Consider the following 22,745-nt stretch of genomic DNA (forward strand, 5'->3'; position numbering starts at 1 on the left):
TGAATCCCGAGCTGCAGCAGGGATACCGCATCTTGCGCGAGTTTCTCATGGAGAAGTACCGACCTCTGACAGCACCGTTTTTGAAGCCCCTCGCGGATCAGGCATCCATCAGGGAAGAAGGAGCTGGCTCCCTCTTGGATCATAACGGCAGTCACTCCTTTCAGCAGTTGCCAGCTGGAATGTGGCTGTTGAAGATGGAAGAGAAATTTTCCCGTGGGCAGTACACAGGAATAGCAGATTTCGTGGGTGACTTCCGGCTAATGCTGGAGACATGTTACCGGCTGCATGGTGTAGATCACTGGCTCTCCAAACAGGCCCAGAAGCTGGAGATGATGCTGGAACAGAAGCTGGCGCTGCTGTCCCGGTAGGTGTAGAAAACTCTATAGGGGCCCTGCCAGATGCTGTTTACATGAAGTAGAACAGGAGGGTGTGTTCCTTTATGTAAAAATACCATTTGAATGTTTTTTTAAAAACCCACAGTAAAACACATTTGCATGGTTTCCATTCAAATCCTCGAACTCGTTCCCCTTCGTGGAAGTACTGTTTCCTACTGGGAACTATTCAAATCTTAATTCAAAATGCTTTGGAGATTCCAAACCCGAAAATGCCAAAATGCAAAATAGGGCACAGCATTTCCTGGCTAAGATTTTCCTTCTGAAAGAACCCTTTTGAACATGGAGGTACACTTGTTTAGACAAGATGTCAAATGCTCCTTTCTTTATTTTACGCAGTCAAAAGCAAGTGAAACTACCCAAACTCTGTGTGAACAACTGGCTCTTTAAAATTGTGGTTTTTACAATCGGTGAAATTTTTACTGTCTCAAAATAAGTAGGAATAAAATCTTCAGCCAAAGTATCTACTTTGAAATGGGTAATTTAATGTCAGAATATTTTTTTATAAACATAAAAATGAAGATAATGCTTGGCATATTATAATCTTGAATCACAAAATGGCAATTGTGATATGTTTAAATATAAGTCCCTGGCAGGAACTTGTTTATCAGCCAAAGCAGCTGAAGCACAGAAAGCTGTCAAGCTATATAGTAGAAAGCTCAGTTTAAATCACAACTGAAATACATGCTTTCTGATGAGTTTGACATAGGCTTAGTTTAGTCATATTTAGAAAACCGTGGTGGCTTCTTACAATGAAAGGTCCACCTGTCTTCTGAGTGACATAGTATTTTGCATGTAAAAACCAAGAGGATTTTTTGGCAAAGAGTGAAGGTGAAGAAAGAACAGTATTAGGAAATGTGTAAAGCTGTGCATGTCCATCAACCTTAAACTTCCTAGTGACACAGAGCATTAGCCGCCAGCTGGTAAGAAGAACCTTGCTTGTGTAGTAGGAACACTTGCGCATGGTGCAGAACTCAACTGAATAAGCCAGAGTGAATGTATTCTGTGTTGGTGTAGCAACTCTATATCTTATTATCTATATATATGTGTGTATATATATATGTAGTTTTTGCGTAATAGCAGTTTTGGGACAGTTTGGGAGTAGAAGGGAAGGAGCTGAACCTAATGGGGCATGAATGTTGCTGGTTTGCTTGAGTAAAACTTGATTTTAAAAAAAAAAATCAGAAATCCTGGCTTAAAATAGTTACTGCTGGCAAACAAATAGCTAACCAAATGCAGCTTGGAAGATTTGTGCCAAGTTCATTTCTGTATGTTGTGTGACTGTAACATCTCAACTGTATTGAACGGAAGGGCATTTTGTTGAAGGCTCTTTGTTGAATTACATGACTACTTGTTGGATTCGGTAGGACCTGAGAATGCTCAATGCCTTTTTATTAGAAACTGCATAAGAAAGTGAAGTCAATTTGTGTACTGTGTCATCAAATAGCAATATATGTATTTACTAAAATAATTCAATTGCTGTTGTCATTCTTTCACAAATGCACGGTCTTTGTTCAAATAAATATTAAGAAATATTGAACTGGCTAAAAGTAATCCTACCTCAGTGTATAGTGGATTTCTCTTATATTAACTCTTCAGAGATTTTTAAGATTTGAAGATTTTAATATGTCTGTACGCTAGCTTGGTAAAAGTTTCCAAGAACTGTATCTAGAAAGGATTATGGAATCTAGAAGTCTCAAAGTTCTACAATTTTTGATCAGAGAAATTTGTTTTAAGTGTTCAACAGAACTAATTTTATTAGTAAAATGAAATTCAAGAACAACTACTTGAAATAATCATTCTTGCTTCATTACAGAGAAGTGTTTAGCTCAATGATCATCAAGTGACTCAAGGGAAGCAATCAATGTTGGTTGTATGATTCTCAGATATTACAAACCACATAAAACTACCATAGAATGGAGGTTGCTTTTGAATGGAGGTTGGATTTCCACACACCCCGCTCAAATGTTTGCAGAGGGGGGGTTGTATGATAAAGGGTGTTATTTCTCATACCAGTTTTGCTGGAGTACTTTGAAACAGTATAAGATGTAATGTAACTTCAAAACCAAATTTGTAGTGTTTTGCTTTTCTTTCTTTTTTTTTTTTTTTTTTTAAACTAAACTGCTATTTAACACTCACACACCCCAACACAAACCAACATGTGCATTTTTTTTTCCCCCCAGTATTTTTAGGTGTCTTCTAAAAATGATAGTTTCTTATCTCAGGTCTTGTGGAAGTGTTTTCTTTCCAAATATTTATGGATTAATATAGGAAATTCAATCTCAAAATAATATTTGGTTACTTGAGATAAATATCCACCATTTTTAACAGATGTGAAAACATAGCTCATGTTAGCATGTTGGTTTTAAGTTTAAAATTTTGTAAGGGAACTTTCAAAGTGGAAAAAATGGCACGTGAAAAATAACTGCTTTTTTCTAAGTAAATATGCTTGATCTATGGTTGGTAGTGTAGGCATTGAAGTTCCATTGGTAAGGGAAATTGTAATTGTGAATTGGCTTGCTTTTTTGTTATAGGCATTTAAGAGAGAAAACATCAATAGCTGTAACATCTAGAGGATGCTACGGGCTAGAAGATGAGAAAGGCACAGCATGCATTTCAACAAGACGTCGTTCCACGCCTCGCAATTTAGTAGGCTTGTCAACAGGCACGTTTGAGTCTGTGATGGTTCAGGTTCTAAGACAAGAGGAACAACTGAGAGCGAAAGAGGAAAAGAGGTAATAGGAAAAACTGGGGGGGGGTGTTTTAAATAATTATGTCTTCCTAGTTCTTAGGAAGCTAGCTCCTTAAGGCTTTTTTAGGTAAGTAAATGTTGTGGTGCTCTTTGTCTTAAGTCCATGAATGAACCTAGGACTTCAGTACAATGCATCCACAAAGCAAGAAATTAGTTTTTGATTTACCACCTTCTTGAAAAATTGCTGAAGTCATGTAAGCTTTAAAATAAATTAAGGCTGCTGTTATTTTAGGATTGTGAAACTTTTAATAGTAACTGAGGGCATCCACAGCAATTTCCTGTTAGCTCAGTCACAGTTTATCATACCTCTCCTTGGACTGTTTTCCATGCAACAATTAGATTAAAAACTACCAGAATGCTTAACTACAGTCTAATTCTGTGATCTTGTCACTGCTTCCGATAGCCAGAAGCAAATTATCTCTGCCAGTGCCACTCCTGTTATCTCACTGATGTGGCATTTCAGCTTGTCAGTTAGATAACAAATTTAGAACGTGTATGTAATTAACTCTGTGGCATTTTGTGGTTTTTATAAATTTAAGAGGTATATAATTCCAGGCAATGTTTAATGTTGATTGTGATATGTTTTGCTTTGAGGAAAATTAAGCTTATAAGCTTGTATACTTTAACAGTACCTTGAGAGACTGTGCCTGAACACGGAGCATGATGATAAGACAGTATTGGCTTTAGGAAGCAAGCTTTTTTCAAAGTTTACAGGTTTGGAATTTTTTTCCATATATAACCAGTTCACTCTCATTTTGCAGGTTATCTTCATTTTCAACAGATTTGAAGCCATACAGTTTTGGCTGACTTGAGTGTTAGCCAGTACCTTTTCCCTAGAAAAGGGTGAATCTTTCTTCTTCTAATCCATTTCATACTTTGCAAAACAAAGATCACTAGGGTTATTGTTTCTCTGGTAAAATTCTCTTGATTTGTGTTCAACTCTGTGTTCTAGATCTCTGAACTTGATAACACTGTTACGAAAAAGGACATTTTGATTGGATTTTAATTCATCCATAGAGTCAGTAGAACATATTACATGATCAAATACAAATTCTGCTTTCATACACCTGTTTTAAGCAAGTTCCTGCAAAACTGTAGTAATTAACAGTTAAATCCACGTATTTGGATATACTCAAAAGTCCCAGATCCTGGGCAAAGGATACTGCACGGTGGTTGATTCTACAGAATGTTCTACAATAACAGAAAAAGATCACAACTAGCTTGCCTTTTTATGCCCTAAACTTTTGAACTATGTCACTTATTAGGAAGCAATAAAAATGTGTCAGTAGATAGCTGGTTGAATATTTCTTTGACTCTATTGATCTCCTCAAATAATCATGCTTCAGATATCTTCTTAACTTTTCTTATTTCCTAATGGATCCACCATGTTTTCAAAGTAACTTGGACCCCTCTATACCAATTGTTTCCCAACTCACCAAAATGCAAATGTTCCAAAAGTACATTGTAGAGGTATTTTATGAAAAAGGCTTGGAAATCAGAAGGCCTGTAAAATGAGTAATACATTACCAGTGAGGATCATATGATACAACATATATAAATTTTCAAAGTGTTTTATATATAAATGCACATACTTGCGACACTAAGATGGGACACTAGTTTTATTCAAAAATGTATTACAACTTCGTAAACTTACTTTGGATTATTACAAATGTATATTATAAAATATAGATTATGTTGAATATATTGTTATCTGTTAAGAAGAGAAAATTGTTATTCAGCTTTTTTTTTTTTTTTAGAAATCTGACACACTGAGGTTAGCACAGAATAGATACTTTCAAAACTGTATGCAAGATCACAGACTTGGGTAATTTAAGTGGAGTGCACAGTGCCATCCTTTTGGTAACCCCATTGCAGTATTCCTTAGAGCTACTGTCTTGGTCCATTGGCAGATGTGCATTTTCATTACTGAATTTGGCTTTCGCTCACTCTTCATTTTTTGTAATAAAAATGAAATTTGCTGAACTGAAATTACTTTTATACCTATTTAAAGCTTATACTAAATCTGCAAGGAAAATTCAAGTAAAAATATGTGATTCTGAACAACTATCCACATCTTTTTCAGGCTACAAAATGTTAATGCGAAATTCCTATTTATTTTAATGTATCCCAGTAGATTCACGGTATAAACTATATTCTTAGAACTAGAGCGCTACTTTAGTGGATACAGATTATTTTATTGATTATTATTGATTGAAAGACACTTAGTCTTTCATCACAGTTGTAAAAGAAGGCGTGTCCAAATCTGTTGCTATAATATAAGCTGTCCTGTGTCAGAGTATAATTATGAATGACTATGATGTCAGCTCAAATGAGTGGGTAAACTATTTCGGATTTTAATTTCTACCACACTGAACTTTGCCTTCCTCCTGTTTTTCCCCCATAAAATTGTGTGTAGTGTGGTAGTATACCTTCCTTGTGTGCTGGCAAATCTGTTGTGTTTGGATAGGCAGCACCTGCCGCTCACCCAACTTGCAGGTGAGTTATCAGGAATATAAAAAAGTGCTCACTTTCTGGCCATCCAGCTGACCCCTCAGCATATATATACTTTATAGCTAGTAGTTATCTTAGTTGAGACTGTATAGCCACCTCACTAGGAATTACATACTTTCAGCTCCAGATAAGTAAGGTTGCAAATACAAGTGCCTTTCTACAAAACTTAGCCTGATAACTTGGACTTCAACAGGCAATTTCTTTAGGTAATATCTAATCCTTTGCTTTAGATATTTAGATACTCTTTGTAAGGCACAGGTATCTTATGATGAGTAGAAAGAACTGCAGTAAATGAAATCTTTAAAATAGTTTTTTATTCTCCCCCTCCCCCCCTGCCAAATCATTGAAATTTATTTTACAAGCCTTTTTTTCAGCTGCGTATTTTGGAAGAGTATCTTGAAGTGTGGTTTTTATCTTCTTTTCTGTAGTTAACTTCATGGAAATACTACTCCAAATCCTTTCGTTATTTTTGTTATATAGGTATCCTTTGTAGAGAGTTCTCTTTTTCTTTCTCATAGTTTATCCATTTCTTGCACAATCTATTTCATTTTATCTTTATTTAATGTTTTATAACCTCCCCCAAGTGATACATTCATCATGGTAGACTCAACATGTAAAAACTGAGATGTCTTTGCAAAGCTGATTTCACTGTTTTGCAGCTAACAGTTTCTGTACAGTAGCAAAAGTTCTTTTTCCCTCCAAAGTATGTGTATATAAATAACATCTGATTTACATTTCTTGTCTTGTTTATAAGCTTTCCTTTTGTTCAATTGTTCTAATTATCAGAATATGAAATATCTTCTTTGGATTATTAGTTACATTTCCATGAGATTCTACTCAGCTGCTTGGTTACATGCTAATTAAATAACATCTCAATATACATACCAACTTACATATTAGTTAACAGTAAAGAATTGTGGAGTTATTATATAATTGGGAATGCTTGCCTATTTAGAGGCATTTAGATACCAAAACATAGAGGTAGAGTCCTACTGAAATTTTTAAAACCACCAGTGAATGGCAGGTAACTAACTAGTTGATTTCAATGGCAATTAAGTGTCTGTACAACTTTGGTTTGTTGAAAATTGTGCTAGGCAGCTCTGTGTCTGAAAACGTGATCCTGGGATAAGTTTCATACGTGTTCATTAAAACAATTAAAGAATTCAATTCCGGTTGCAAGTTAGTCATTTAAATTAGCAAATTGTGGAATGAGGTATGCTTATACAGTCAATTTTGCCTTTGTGATGATGTTGTGAGCATGGAATGAACTGGGTCCTATGAAAAAAAAAAAGAGTATGTCATAATATGATGTAAGACATTACAGATATGGAATTAAGGTCACATGGGCATCTCCAAATTTAATTTCTTCTAACTATTAAATCTTTGATTTTGAATAATGTGTAATACTGCTGTTCTGTATGTAGCTTTCCAGTTTATTTTTTAAAAGAAAGTTTGTAGAAACAAGTTGTTGTAGAATTAAAACAGCTCTCTACCTTGTCATCAGAGTTCCAATGTCTTACCTTTTACCTGTGAAAAATTACTCAACACTTAAGTGGGTTAGATGTGGTAGTTGGGGCGGGAGGGAGGGGAAAGTACAGTCTAGTCTTTGCCTCCTCTCCCCCTCCAAGTGAAATCTTACAAGTGAGAAGGAATTAGCTCGTGAGATGTGTCTGCTGTCTTAAGGGAGAAAATGATAAGAAAAGTGGGGAGTTATATCTGGACTCTGTTTTAGGTCGTATCTCTACTTGGGGAGCATGTCTGCTGAGTTTTAAGGTCATGTGCCATGGTTTTATCCACTCAAGAACTGCAAAACTGCTGCAGACATGTTCTAGGAATATGTTTGTTTGTCCTTTGATAGTCTGGAAATGTTAGCTTGACCTTAGAATAGTTTTGTGTTACTATTGTAACCACAATACATGTCTGCAATCACATTCCTGATAAATGTAAATAAAAGTATGAAAGAACAGGTTTTTTTTTTACAATTGCTCTCAGCATAAAAGCCAAATATGTTTGTCTAGAGAATTTCTCAGTATAAGGATATTTGTCCTGCTAAACAGCAAATCTCTCTCTTCCTTCCCCTCCCCCCTGCCCCCTGCTCCCTCACCCCACTTCCTCTCCCCTCTTCATCCCCCTTCTCCCTTTCAAAAAAAAACCCACCCCAGGAAAAATCTATGCCCTCCAAAAGACGGGCAGCTAGTAGGAGGACCTCAATAATGAAGATATGAAAGTGTGCTATTATTTACATTTTTCTCTTGAATGTCTACTGAGAATTGAATGACTACAGATACTGTGATAAAATAATAGCTTTAAAAAAAAGGTAAACTTTTTGCAAGTGAAACAACGTATGTTTTTCTTTTTAAAAAGACCTTTAAAATAGTATTATGATTGTCATTTTATGAAGTACAAGACAGAGGTGCATCTAGGGTATTGTATTTATTTTGAGAATTCTACCTTAATTTAAATCATTAATTGATGATAAGTTGGAACTGCTTGCAAAGACAATATTTTTAGATCATCTACAGCCTGTGTTTTTATTAAACGGTACTGAAATTTGATTGTTTCTACAAATGTTCTGTCTCACTATCTATTCATATTTAAGCTTATTTCCATACTATTTTAATAGAGTTCACACCTTTTGAGGCAGCAGGTTATTTGGAAGTATGTTTTACAGTGAGGATGAAGGAGGGAGTGGGATTCAGGAGTGCTTTGAAATTTATTTTTGAGAACACTTTTTACTTACTATCGTTTCTTCCTCTGCCCCACTTGTAAGTTACTTATTTTTATTTATTGTTTTAGTTATTTTTATTTATTATATTAATGTGTGGAAATAGAAAAGTCAGAATAAAAAAAATGCTCACTTTACCTACGCAAGTAGTATTGTTGAATTTACCGGTTTATTTACCTAGAATGACAAATGGGATTTTTACTTTAGACCACATTCATTATATGTTTAAATTAGTGTTGCAAAGTGGGATTGTGTTTTTAGATCCCATCCATTATATGGTTAAATTAATGCTGCATTGGGAGAGTGAAGTTGAGAATTTACTGACCTGTTTGCTTTTACATTTTAATTTTGTTTTACGTGAATCTGTCTTTCTGCATTTGATAGGTACATAAATAACAAGGATGCATGTGTGAGGTATTAAAAATTTTCTGTTCAAATTATGATAACAAGTCACTTGAAATTTAATTTAATTATATAAGATAAAGCATTCAGTGGAATCTTACTGTATTATATGTCATTTTGCATACACAGTGGATGCAAATTTTAAGTTTGTGGTCACAGTATATTGCTCCTGCATTGATACTAAAATGTGAGCTAAGCTAGGTTTGTTGCATTTTTTACATTATTGAGATATCTAGTCAATACTTAATGCTTCAAATGCACATTCTTCATGCTACAAACCACTATTAGCTTCATGTTGTGAAAAGAAAGATTTTAATATCCTATTAGTCTTTTGCTGAATTTGGGAAGCATTGATGTTTGAATGGATACATGGCATTTATTTGCTACTTGTATATGAGGAAATATAATCGGAGGTTAGCAATCTGGAAATAAGGACATGTAAATTCCAGTAACAGGTCACAGTGATATACGCAGGTGATTGTGTCTAGCAATGGTCAGTGATAGAAGCTTCAGAGAAAAAGATACGAGAGCTTTGGATGAGCTCTAGAAAAATTTTCCTGTAAGTACAGCTGTATCCTAATCCTATCTTTTGGAATCTGGTCATGCCTTGAGGCAAAAATGTTAGTTTACCATTGCAACGTTAAAGAAAAATCCCTCCTGCTACTGGTAACCCTTGATATTCTTGTGATTTGTGCAGATGTCCTATTTTTCACTTTGGAACTAAACATATCCTGTGTTCTAGTAAGTTAGATGGTAAGCTACAGGGGATTGATTATCTGAAGTGGAAGCATTTCTTCCTCTTAAACTTGTTGTTTTGAAATTTAGTGAAGAATTTACAAATGAAAGTAAATAGAAGTTCCCAGTCTATCATGTTAGTTTTGTATGTTGCTGTCATGTTTCCTCTTGCTAGTGTTTTGTGCAGAGTCCCAGATTTTTCAGAAGTTTTTACAGGCCTCTGATTACTGATAACCTCTTTCTCTGAATACCCACTATTTCTGCTCTATCCTTTTTTTAGATAGGGGGACCAGAACTGAATACAGTTTTTCAGGTGAGGGCAAACCATTTATTAATGTAATGGCATTTTATTTCTGGTGTTATTTTCCATCACATTCTTCATGCATCCCAGTATTTGTTTCCTTTTTGACCACCATTGCAAACCAACTAGTAACATGCCTACGGGTGGGAGGGAAAATGGCTTTTGTATGTGAATGAAGTACTTAACAGTTAGGCATGTATACTTGTGTACTGAGGGAAGGGAGTTACAAAGTAGGTGACACAAGCCACAGGGCAACCATCTGAAAGCAAGACTTATCTGGAATTCGTTTTCAGAGATTTTTATATGGATAGATTGTTGGAAATACTTAATCCTGCCAAAAAAGGGTTTGGGGAAGGGAATAATTTTTTTTTAAAAATCTAAACCACCCGAACTGTTGGTATCTGCCAGGTTTTTTTCTTATCTTTTCCCCTTTTATTAACTTTTTCCCCCTCCCACTTTTAAACTATCATCAAAAGTGATGATAGAAATAAGACTGTAATTTCCCATTTTGGTGCAGTGATGTGTTGTGTAATCCAAAGCAAGACAAACTGAATTAAAACTTTATGTACTGTGTTCTTTATTACTTCAAGATAGGTATGTTTGTCATGCTGTAGTTCTGATTTTTTTTTTTCTCCCTGGTTTCTTTTCGTTCACCTGATACCTGAATTTTCATGAACTTTCTTTTAATAGGCTGAGAGAGCAAGAAAGAAAAGAAGCAGAAGAAGCTAGTCAGAAAGAAATAGAAGAATGGGAAAAGTCACTTTTAGCTCAAGCAGCACCTACAAGGATGGAGACAATGTGGGAGATTCCAGCTATTGGTCATTTTCTTTGTTTAGCACAACAGATTTTAAATTTACCTGAAATAGTATTCTATGAATTGGAACGTTGTCTTCTGATGCCTCAGTGTAATGCTTTTTTATCTAAAATAATGACTTCTTTGTTAAGTCCTCCTCATCGCAGATCTACGTTACATCGCAGGCCTACACTTTCTTACAGGACTTGGGAAGCAGCACTCAGACAGAAAGTTCAACACTGGTATACTGTTGTAGGGCAGACTGACAATCCTAACAGCTCTGCAGAAAAACTTGGATTGTGTCCCCAGTTTTTCAAAGTCCTTGGAGAAGTTAATCCCTTGGAGGAAAAGCCATTTCATGAGCTACCATTCTACCAAAAAGTGTGGCTGCTAAAAGGTCTCTGTGATTTCGTGTATGAAACACAAAAGGATGTTCAGGATGCAGTACTAGGTCAGCCTATCCATGAATGCAGAGAAGTAATTCTTGGTTATGACTACTTGGAGAATGCTTATGTTCATTTTCCACAGTTCTGTGGTGCAGATGTTAGAATTTACAAACAAAAACCTTTCCAGGCTCCTGAATTCCCATCTCCTCCCATCAAAGTTAAGAAAATGTCACGTATTAAATTGGAGAAATTAAAACATGAATATGTAAGCAAAAGCAATGGGGACGTCAGTTCTGCTGGTAGAGAAGAGCTGCTACATCATTCCAAGACAGAAGTAGAGAAAAGTATGGACTCCATTGTTATCTGTCCAGAAAAAAAAACACATTTAGGTAGCTTTAGAGTTACTACAGAGGAAATTAAGATTAACTGTGAAATCAAGACCTCGGGAGTCTGCGACATCAAAAAACCTGGTTACTGTAAAGAGAACTTGAGGAATTTGATTAGTTCAGGGGGGATTGTTGGTATGGGTGGTCATCCTAGTTTAGTAGAAATAAGGGCTGTGGAGAATGGACAAGGTTGTGCTGAAAGGGCTAGAGTAAAAGCTGAGATCAGTCCATTCAAGGAGAATGCACTGAAAGCTTGCCAAATGCATGTCAATGGCACTCATAATGACAACCAAGACATAAATTACCACGAATCTGCTAAAGAAACAATGCTAGAGAACTCGCTGCGAAATAATAAGAAACTAAATAAGTTGCGGGCAAAAAAGAAGAAAAAGAAAAAAAAGAAGTTGAAGGATATTCTAAATGAAAATCTACAGAGAAAATTTGATGACTTGCAACGAAAGCGTGATATTCATCTTCATCCATTCAAATCTTATAAATCTGAGATCCAGAACAAGTTGTTTATAATTAAAAAGAAAGCAAAACACAAGAAGCACAAGTCTGGTAAGTTGACATTTTTACGTGTAGTAAAAACTAGGATACTGATTTTTTTTTTTTTTAATTGTTTTCCTAGGTGATAGTCTACATTTTATTTTGTGAAGCAGGACAGCCTTATTGCATTAGACTTTTCTGTTAATTTTAATGTGAAAGTTTCCCATTCAATAACACAAGCATATAAAACAGGCTCATCAGCTGATTAAACCATGATTCATTTGCAGAATGTATCTTTAGAGAACATAATTCATTAGAAGAGTTTGTTACAAAAATATTTAGGAGAATGAATCTGACTGACTGGTTAGCATCAGAGAGTGTAGCTTGAAGTCAGTTTATGCTGTCTTATGTCATAGCAATTGTGGAAATATTTCTGCCCTTCCTGATAATGTTACCTTATCCAAATTGCAAAGAAATGCAAAGTAATTGCATGAGAACATGAATCTAAAATCATTCCTACTGGAACTGTGCAGTCTTAGGTCACCAAATAGTACTGCTTTGACTGCAGGCCTAATCACGTTTCTGCTTAGTCCAACACCTGAGATACAGAATTTATGCAGATGGCATTTTTATTACAGATGTGGGCAGCATCTAGTTACGTGTTTCAGGTAAGTGATACGCGATCCAGATTTCAGTTAACTCACTGGAAAATTTTAAAACAATTTTAAAACAATACAGTTATGAAGTCCTTAAGTCAGTTCAAATTGTCAGGTAGTTGTAGTATTTTTGATGTCATATGAAGCACCATAAAGCTTCATCTGCTATCCTATTGAGTCATGGGCTAAGCTATCTATCTGTGCTAGATTTCAGCAGACTGCTTCAAACATTACATTTGTTGAAATGATAGGCTTATTTTCAGAGCAGTGTAGACTGACAGGTAAATACTGGATTTCAGCTGAAAAGCAGAAAGTCAAAACAAAAAATCTGTGTAACAAAACATCTTCGAAAGGGTAAGAGAATTCAGAGATCTGATGCCGGTGCATTTTAGCTAGAAGTTGAGCGGAAATTTAAAGCTAAGAAAACAGGTGATGTTTAGATCCCAGATATTTGTGCAGAATACCCAAAGAACTGTTTTACAATATAAATCACAAACTCCTCCCTCCAAAAATTTCAATGCCCACTTCTAAACATAAATTTTAAGAGTTACAGTTGGAGTTCATATATGTAGTATTCAGCACAAGTAATGTATTTTACATTCACTTTTGTGACTGTTAGCTCTTCAAATGTATCACTGTTTTCATTCTTCTTAAAACCAAACAACAGCAAAACGAATAATAACCCAAATTGCAAATAAGGGCTCTTTAATTTAGAGAACTACTGGAAAAAAATTGGGGACCACGTGTCCTTTATTTTTCTGTGAAAGTGTTTGAAGTAGGTCACCATCTTCATTGTAACCCTCATTTTACAACACTTGCTTAAAATTCTACTTTCTATGAATTAAGCAATGCTCATAGAACAGCGTGTGCCATTTTTTAATAGATTATTGTTTTGAAAGACAACTACTGTTGGCAACCACAGACTGGCAATATTTGAAAGTAGCTTCTGAAGTTAATTGATAGAGATGATGTTACTGTGATAACTGCTTTTCTTATATGTGTCATAAAAATAACAAAAGTTCAAAAAAGCTGCCCATTTGCCTCCATCTTGATACTTGATATACTTAATAGCATGTTAGCAGAATTTTTTTCTAGTTACAAATTATGTTTTGTTTTTAAAGATTAAAAGAGATATTTTGAAGTGCTGGTAGAAGAACTGTAAATACTGGCATGTGAGTTTAAACTTTTTTTTAAAGAAGTGCATCATGAACAGCTATCACAGAATGACAGTATTTATAATAAAAATATATTCTATAATATAATCTCAGTAAATATTCTCATATTTTTAATTCTTAATTTTTATTCTGTAATGTTAAAGAATTTTTGGTCTTGAGTAGATCCCCGACTAAATCCTGCACTGTTAGGGAAAACTGTAGTGCTTACTTTAATATGCTTAATCGCAGCACCTAAGTACAGACACTTCTTTTGGTTCAAAATTCCTGTCTTTTAGTTGACACAGTGGAAATTAAGCTCATTAATGAAACTGGAATCGAGAGAACTTTACTTCAGTCAGTTTCCTTTTTCTATCTTGCATGTGGTGCACGGATGCTAAAGTGAAAACAGAAATCTGTGGCTTTTCATTATCCCAGTTACCTTACATATATTGACCTGTATAGCTATTGTGTGATCTCTATTTCTTGCAATAAGTTTGTTTTGTTTTCTGAAGTGCTAAAAAAAGTTTGGGTTTTGTAATATCTTAATGCCAAGGCTCATCTAGTGCTGATACAGGATTATAATGGAGATCATTTATCCAATTATCGTCCTTTGTGCTTTATGCTGAGGTTTATTAGAAAGTATTTTAGGACCCAAATATGTTTCAGAAGCTTATTATAAAACAAGCTAAGTGTTCCACACCACTAAAAACATGGGAATTAAAACAGTTGTTCTTTCAGTTTTAGTTTGCGGTTTTACATGACTAAATAGTAAATTCAGCAGTAGAATACCACATACCTCTTTTTTTCCAATTCTGTGTTGTGTCATAAGGAGCTTAACATTATCAGAGATAATTTAATATAGAAAATAATTAGTGCATAGTTTTGTTAAGAATATGTATCTGTAACTGTAGACCAGTACCGGATGTCATTAATCATCTGAACTTAGTTTTAATTATACATATTTTCATCATCAGAGAACAGTGCAGGTATTACTCCCTTTCATTGTCAGTTTCAGACAGGAATGAGATGCCTCAGTGCAAGTGGAAATCCAGAAAAGAGTAACAAAGTTTTCTGTGAGGCATTCTGTTGGCGTTTGCACAGTTTTGCAACTGTGCACACAGAGATGTCATGTGTGTCTATTCAATGAGAAATTATGGAAATTCCTCCTCTCCACTTTTACTTTTCCCATGTCTCTAACTACTATCAGATCTGCTGGATCTGATAGTCTAAGTTACGCTCAGATGGTGTGTTCGTTTCCATTCAGGTGGAGGGCATAAAACATTCTTTTTCATCTGCAGGTGACAGCAGTGTCCTGGGCATGATACGAAGGGTTCTGTTTCTTTTGGTACTCTCTTGTCCTTTATCTCTCAATATGTTGAGGCACTTCCCTCCTTATTCTGACCATTTCTTCATTGCAAATTTTGACCTTGCTGGAGAAAGTTTTCCTAAAACATTACAGTATTACTAGAGAGAGCTTTTCTTCCTATGCTTGTTAAGTGTCCATTAGTCCTGTAACTGTTAGGCTGAAACAGATAGGACTGGATTGAATTCATGCTAATGCCTTATTGTTTTGTAATGTTTCATAATGTTTAAGGCAAAGTAGTATTTCTCAAAGTGCTTCTGAAATTTTATCTTCTGTTTAAAGATACCCTTACAGTGTAGAACAGAGAAAGAGATTTGGTAAAACTTGTTCTGAATTCACAAAACCACTTGATTTAAATCTGATCATAGCCATAATCACTCTTTACAATGTTATTCAGAAGTTCAGGAGGTAGAAGAGAGCATCAGGGATGTAAAAGTGAGTACCTTTCCTTATTTTTTAACAAGGTGATTTTTTTTTTCTGCTATTAGTTCTCTGAGGCAGCTAAATGTAACTTTGAGTCACAATTCATGTTTCTATTGAGATGTTTTGCACATTCCTGACTTGCTGTAGAAGTGGTACCCAAAAGATACTGTTCATGACTAGAGACTGGTTGTGCAGTTTTTTAAGCTGAAAACTTCCCATAACTATTGTGAGCAAAACTTCCTGGAGAACACAGCCATGTTGTAAGCATTGCCATAGTTACGAGGTTTTCTTACAAGTTATGAAAACGAAGATATAACCACTTTATTGAATCTGTGTCTTTGAAACAGGGTGATGTTTATTACTGTGGCAGTGTTCTGTGTCAATATTATTGACAGAGTAGTACTGAATATAATGGAAAGACAGAATCAGAGAGGGTAGTTCTGTAAACAACTTGCATGCTACACATACATTTTAAATGTTATTTTGTTACTGGAGTTAGATAAATTAGGCTGTAAATCTTTGAATTAGACTGTGACAATGGTTATAGGCTTGTTGGATCTGGACTAAGACAGCTACACTGAAGTAAATCATGGGGTACCACAAAGAATGCAGTGCAAGGCACAGTACAAAAGCATGAGAATTCTGTGATTGCGTGCTTGAAACAGGGATTGGATGAAATTCAGATAATCCATAGGTTTGAGAAAATAGGAGGGATTAGAAGCTGCTTGAAATAACTGTGATGTGCCTGAAGCAGGTGTTGTAAGTGTAAGTTGAATCTCTCTTATTCCAATTAGTGTAGAAAACACCAGTATAGCACACACCTTTAGAAGAACCTTGAGGTAAATTCTATACCCTGTACTTGTGCTCTGGAAGATTCATAGCAGTCCACCTGCTTAAAGTCTATTTCACAGTATATTTTATTTCTTTAGAGTGCCATTATGTTTTGTGTATGAAATCAAGCATTCCTTGAATGGGAAGAAATGAATTTAACAGCCTGGCAGCAGTTTTGTAGTGTCTGGTGTACTGTCCTTGTGAGTTTAATCTTCACTTTTGTCTTCAGAGTTATAAACACTTCGTTGTAGTGTTGTCTAGCCTCTAGATCTGGAACAGCCTGTTAACCATGTTGAAGACATGAAATGAGGTATTCTACCAAGTTGTAACAATGTACTCAATGCATTAAGCTGCAGTGTCAAGTATCTTCAGAAACATGTTCCACTGAGGTTTTATTGGGTTTACTTATATTGTTCTGTAAGTCAGCATTATTAATGCACTTGTTCAGACCTGCTTTGCTGTTTTCACTACATAAAAACATATGCCGTGTCAGTGTGGAAGCTTCAGAAGTCTATAGTAATGCTTCATTTTCCAGATTATTGCACGTTATATTTTCTGAAAGAGGAGCTGTTGGGAGCAAGATAGATTAGGAGAATAAAGAGAAAGTAGGACATGCTCAGTAGTTGCCACATCTTTGAAAGGTATGAAATGTGTCTTACAAATTTGTGAATAGGAAAATTCAGGCCAGATTTTCAATTTGAGAACAGTGGAGTTTCTGCTAGAATGTAATGAGAAAACAGGAATTCTTGCAGTTGGAGGGGACTAACTTAACTTTACCATGGAAAATACTGCTAAATTAGTGTTTGATGTCAAAAACATCCATTTCCCCCTTGGGGAATGAGGCTCTGCTGCATATGTGGTAAAAATTGCATTTTTATTAAAAATTATTATTAAGAGCAATTTTTAATAAAAATTGCTCTGTGTTGTCATTTTATAATTTGAAGCACAGATTGACATTACTTTTGTTCTTCAAGGAGGAGCCACGAGGACTCAAACATCATAGATCATAACAAAAAAGTTTTACTAGATCTGTAAAAATGTTCTTGTTTTCGAGTCAAAATTATTTGTTATGATAACTTATAAATGGGTTGTATTGTCCTCGCTGAGGTAATTGACAAATGTCAAGAGCATTTCTGTGGCTCAGTGTTTTATTTGTCTACATTTCTATGCCTCTAAAATAGGACTAGAAGAGATCTGAAATATCACTTATTTATTTGTTCCCCCTTCACCCTCAGATGGCAAGACCAGCTTGAGATGGCTTCTGTTTTAGTTGTATCTAATCTCCCTAGTGGGGTTTTTGGATGCTCATAACTGGTGTCCAGGCCCTAGTTTTTATATTACCTGGTTAATTGCCTGCACATCTATTCAGTGATAACATTTGTGGAATTTGTTTTGGCTTGAAAGGAAGACCTATGGCAGCCAGACATTTTCTGGACCTACTGAACTTAAATAACATCTAAGAATTTTCTCAGAGCTGGCTAAGGGGCTCTTGGCTAGTAAAATGTTGATTTCCGGTGAATCTTAGAACAGAATTGTTCCAGCAGTGGTGTTATTTAAAAGGAATAAATGTGAAAGATCTATAGATCTGGATTTGTTTTTTACTTTCAGCAGTGAGTTTGTTTATAATCGTCATCAAGTAATTTGTTAAATATGTAGAAGGGATATGAAGAATATGTTCCCAAGTAACATGATTTCTCAAGTAACTAGCAATAGGACGAGAGGAAATGGCCTCACGTTGCACCAGGGGAGGTTTAGATTGGACGTGAGGAAAAATTTCTTTACCACAAGAGTGGTTAAACATTGGAAGAGGCTGCCCAGGGAAGTGGTTGAGTCACCATCCCTGGAAGTATTTAAAAGACGTGTAGATGAGGTGCTTAGGGACATGGTTTAGTGGACGTGGTGGCGTTAGGTCGACGGTTGGACTTGATGATCTTAAAGGTCTTTTCCAACCTTAATGATTCTATGATTCTATGATAAGGAAAATCAATAAAAAACAGCTCTTAGCTGTCAGTCAAAAGTATAAAATAATCCAATCTCTTGGAATTGAGATTAGAAGAGATGATAACACAAAACAGTATGAATTAATTCCACTCCACCTATTGTCATCACCATTAATTTAATATTAAAAATTAAAAAGCAGTAATGTAAAAATTGTTCACCTTTGAATTATTCTACTCATTTATTTTGGTTTATTTTTGGTTTGTTATATAAAGTACTGTCTTTACTCTGAGACTGAGTCATACATGAAACCTGGAATACACTATTCCAAACAGTACAGATATTTCAGTGCTTTCCAATATGACGTTCGCTTACTTTAAAATGAGCTTTTTGCAGAATAGCATTTGTTTCACATTCACTTTAGTGCTTTCACTAACCTCTGTTATTGGCTTATACTAATACTCACTATACAGGTTTCCGTCCTCATCGTCCTTCAAGCACCAAATACTGTTGGGTGGACAGGGCAGTATCCAAGTTCATGTTACTTGCGTCTGCTTAATACAGTTTCCAGCTTTTTTGGCAGACGGCTAAGGGCTTGCTCAAGTAAGTTTACCGTAGAAAACCTGTATTTTACTGCATTCATGCTGCAAGATGGAGTTTGGTTTCATTCAGAAAAAACAATGGCATGATAGCTAAAATGTTACACAGCTGCACTGTCCTTTACTGCAGATTGTATGCATTTTGACAGTGTTCTTGTTTCAATTTAATATCCAGTGGTTTGTTGCAGTAGGTAAAGTCAGGAAATGTGCAAATTGAGCTTTTGGGCTCTGATGCTACCAGCTCTAGGTATGGGTTGGTAGCATGTTGTTGGAGAGAAATATTACCTCAAATTAATAACGAGTTCTGTTTTATATCCACAGATAACTGAATTATAGTTTAATTTAGGATAAGATTTGTTGTAGTTTGCTTGAAGAATAAAGTGATTGTGTATTTTCCCTTTATTCTCCAGTAGAGAATGAAAAGAACTCCTTAGTTGTTGCACAGTCCTAAGTCGTCTGCTGAATATGGAAGGTCTCTTGCCTTAGGTGTCTGTAGTTGTCCCCTCCCTAATCTCAGGAATGGCTCTTAGCTCTCTGTCAATATTAGAGGTGGTATAAAAAGAGCTGATCCTCTCCTGCAGCATGGGAGGGGAAAAGAGATGATAGTTACAACTTCTGTCCAAGGTAAGATGTCTTGTAGTCTCTTCCCCTCTGAAGTGAAACCCAGCTGAGATGTGGAGCCCATTGGAAAAGGCAGTATGGAGACATAATTAGTAATTGTGGCACAGTAAAATAATTTTAGTGGGTGAATGTAAGGTTACACAGGAATAATACAGGCTGACATTTCCTAGCTTTAGAACAGTTCCATTTGCAGCAAAGTAGATTTTTTTTAAAAACAGTTTTGATGTGTATATATTTGAATACAAACCAGGTTTTTTAATTCAGTAATGTTATTTTATAATTCTGGCAATGGGGAATAAAGCTCTTCTCCCCGGGCCCCCCCCCCCCCCCCCCAACCTAAACGTGTTGACTGTATTTGAAATTGAACTTTATATAAAAAAGAAGTAAAACTTTAATCTTCATTACAAGTATTGCCCTATAGTGGAAACAGGAATAAGAGTAAATCAATATTTATTTATCAGTGTTTATAAAACATCTATCAAATACTTGTCCAAGTAAGTATCTCTCTACTACACAAAAAATAATTTACTGTTGTAGCTATTGCCGGATAGGGAGGCCACTGTTAGTGCCTCAAGATGGTAAGCCTAACGAGCTTTTTGAGTTGCAGCTATTGAAGGAGAAGGCTTCTTCAGCTATTCAAGAAGTCCAAAGAAAATCATGATCTTATTTTAGTTTGGGAAACTCTTAATTTGTTTTGATGGAGAGTGGTTTTTCTCATTTCATTCTTACATGATTAGGGAGAAGTGTAAAGAAATTGATTGGACAAAAGCATTATCTGATTTATCTTCCTTCCGTGCAGTGCAGTCCCAAGTTATTGATTCCTATGTATTTGTTACTAATATATGTATACTGTGCAAGGCGGTCTTTTAAAGAGTCACAGAACCATAGAAAAGCTGGTTGGAAGGAACATCTGGAGGTCATGTAATCTGATTCCTTGTTTGAAGCAGGACTGTCACAAATACCAGATCAGGTCAGCTGTGACTTGAAGACCTCTACAGATGGAAATCTATTTATTGAGCCACTGTTCCCCCTTTTCCCCTCCAAGAATTTTTGTACTGAGATTACTTTAATTTTGTCTATGTGTAGAACTCTTGTTAAGTGGTTTATAAATTATGGGACCGAGAGGTGGGAAGCAAGTAGGGTGTATTAAATTGGAATAGGTGACCTGAAGAGATAATGCATATGAGCTTCCTTATTAGAAATATTTATTTTTTCTTCATTATTTCTTAGGTGTTTTCTCTAACTCTGATTGCTTTCAGTCGGCAATTAAATATATTTGTACATTGCGTATGCTCTGAAGGGTACAGTGTGCTGTAATTCAAAATGTCTCTAGCTGCTGTCAGAAACATTACTTCATCTGCTGAAGTAATTTAAGCCATTTTAAATAGTCTCTCTACCTAGGATTATGGGCAAAGGAGCTCTAGCAGACCTCAGTGGAGCAGTTTGAGAAGTTCCACTCACAGTTGATGCCTGTTCAACCGCTTAGTGATTTTACCCTCCATGCAGAATCTATGCCCACCTCAGCCTGGCAGTTGAAGCTAAGTGACTGCTCTGTGGTGGCACGGCTGAAATGTTCACATGGTTATGCTACAGGCGACAGGGCCAGTAGCGGGTAGCTGGTAGAGGCTGATATCCCTTACCATTGCTGCTGTTTTTGCTGAACGTGTCAGCTTGTGGTCTGAGAATCTAAACTAGCAGATCTCGATAGATTTTTACTGTAGAAACCTGATCCTTGGTTAATTTTATTCAAAGATTTTTCCGCTTAAAGGTAAGTGAATTGGAATACTTTAGGTACTAAAGTCAGTTTGGAAACTGGACACAGGTGCAGCTGCATTGTCTCAGGAATATTAAATAGAAGTTTTCCTTTATCATCTTTGTGGGTTTTTACTTGAAAAGCTATTAAAGAAAATTTTTCCTTTAAAACTTCGCAAATGACAAATACTATTTTTGGAAAACCAGATATAACCTTTTTTAAAAGAATGAGATTATCAGTACTGTTGCTGTAACTTCTTTCGAATTTCAATTTGGTATTTTATAAGGATGTTATTAAGGTAGAAGATGAGTTTGCCAAAGTTAGTTTGCTGTATATATTAATTCTCTCCCATTGTGCAAATATCTGTAGTGTTTTCTTATTTTTTGGTATGTGATACATGCCTGCACCATAGAACATCTGGTGTGTATAGTCACAAAGTGGGAAGGAGACTGTGTTGCTGCTCTGTACAGACACATTCTTAGTTTGGCAGATGTCAGCCTGGGAATTGTGTAAGTCTTATGGTACATATATACCAGTAGGCATGCTTTATGATAACCCATATGTCATACTCTATTTTCAAAGTCTTTTTTTCCTTGATTCAGTTTACACAGAAGGTAAAGCTCATTTCCCTTGTGCTTCTAGTCAGGTTTTTTTTTAATTCTTGTTCTGTCTGTTACCCCATATCTTCCCTACTGCATGCTTTTCAGATGCTGCTGCAAAGGAAGAAATATCTACTTTCTTTTTTTGGTAATTAATTATAATTTTTTCTAACAATTTTTTCCCCCTTTTTCAGAAGGAAATATTGGGGAAAAGACAGTATATCTCTTTTAACTTTGTTATTTATTTAAGTACACTGCATCATACAGCACCTGATGCTGAAAATACTCAAGTAAATATTTGCTGAAAAGTGTGTTGAAAATATTAAAATAAAATAAAAAATTTCATTTTAATCATATTTGAATCTTTCTTTTTGTAAAGAAGCAAGACAGTCTAGCTGCCCCATGTTTTTATCCCTTCAAGTTCTTGCCAGATAACATTCTTTTACAGGGCTGTAACAAAGAACCACCTTATGACCAGACTTCTTTTTGAGTCAATTTGTCAGGAAAGCTTATATTAGATGTCTGCTTTAGTTCATTAAATGGACAGCACTGTTCTCAGTACTAGCAATTATGTTTTCAATGCAGCTGCATTCATAAAGTATATAACAAAAAAGCTGACGTTTTTGTCCATTGTCAAAATATCTGGGTCATTGTTCTAATAAACATGCTTCTCTGTTTTATCACTTGCTCTGTAATGTGAAATCTGTGAGTGTTTATTTTTGGTAGTTGAGGGCTCTTTAAATTCTATTGTGTGTTCAGTATGTGGAGTTCTAAATCTAGGTTGATTTATTGATTTTTACATGGTTTGATTTTATGTGGAGTTTCAAATCTAGATCCTTAGAGCCCTGTGCCCTGTCTCTTATGTGTGTTTTATTTCAGATTCAGATAAGATGTTCAGGAAATGCACAGTATAATAAACTGAAAATAGGATAGTGT

General features: G+C 35.5%; 1 protein-coding gene across 1 annotated transcript in view; it reads left to right on the forward strand.

Annotated features, from left to right (window-relative positions):
- Positions 1-22,745, forward strand: part of KIAA2026 (KIAA2026 ortholog) — a 56,289-nt gene that overhangs the window by 1,594 nt on the left and 31,950 nt on the right. Inside the window, exons 2-4 of the mRNA XM_009333555.1 lie at positions 6-364; positions 2,927-3,127; positions 10,509-11,944. Coding sequence (XP_009331830.1) covers positions 6-364; positions 2,927-3,127; positions 10,509-11,944 — 1,996 coding nt within the window. The remainder of the gene's footprint in view (positions 1-5; positions 365-2,926; positions 3,128-10,508; positions 11,945-22,745) is intronic.

This window comes from Pygoscelis adeliae, unplaced genomic scaffold, assembly GCF_000699105.1.
Source record: "Pygoscelis adeliae isolate BGI_AS28 unplaced genomic scaffold, ASM69910v1 Scaffold501, whole genome shotgun sequence".
Lineage (NCBI taxonomy): Eukaryota > Metazoa > Chordata > Aves > Sphenisciformes > Spheniscidae > Pygoscelis > Pygoscelis adeliae.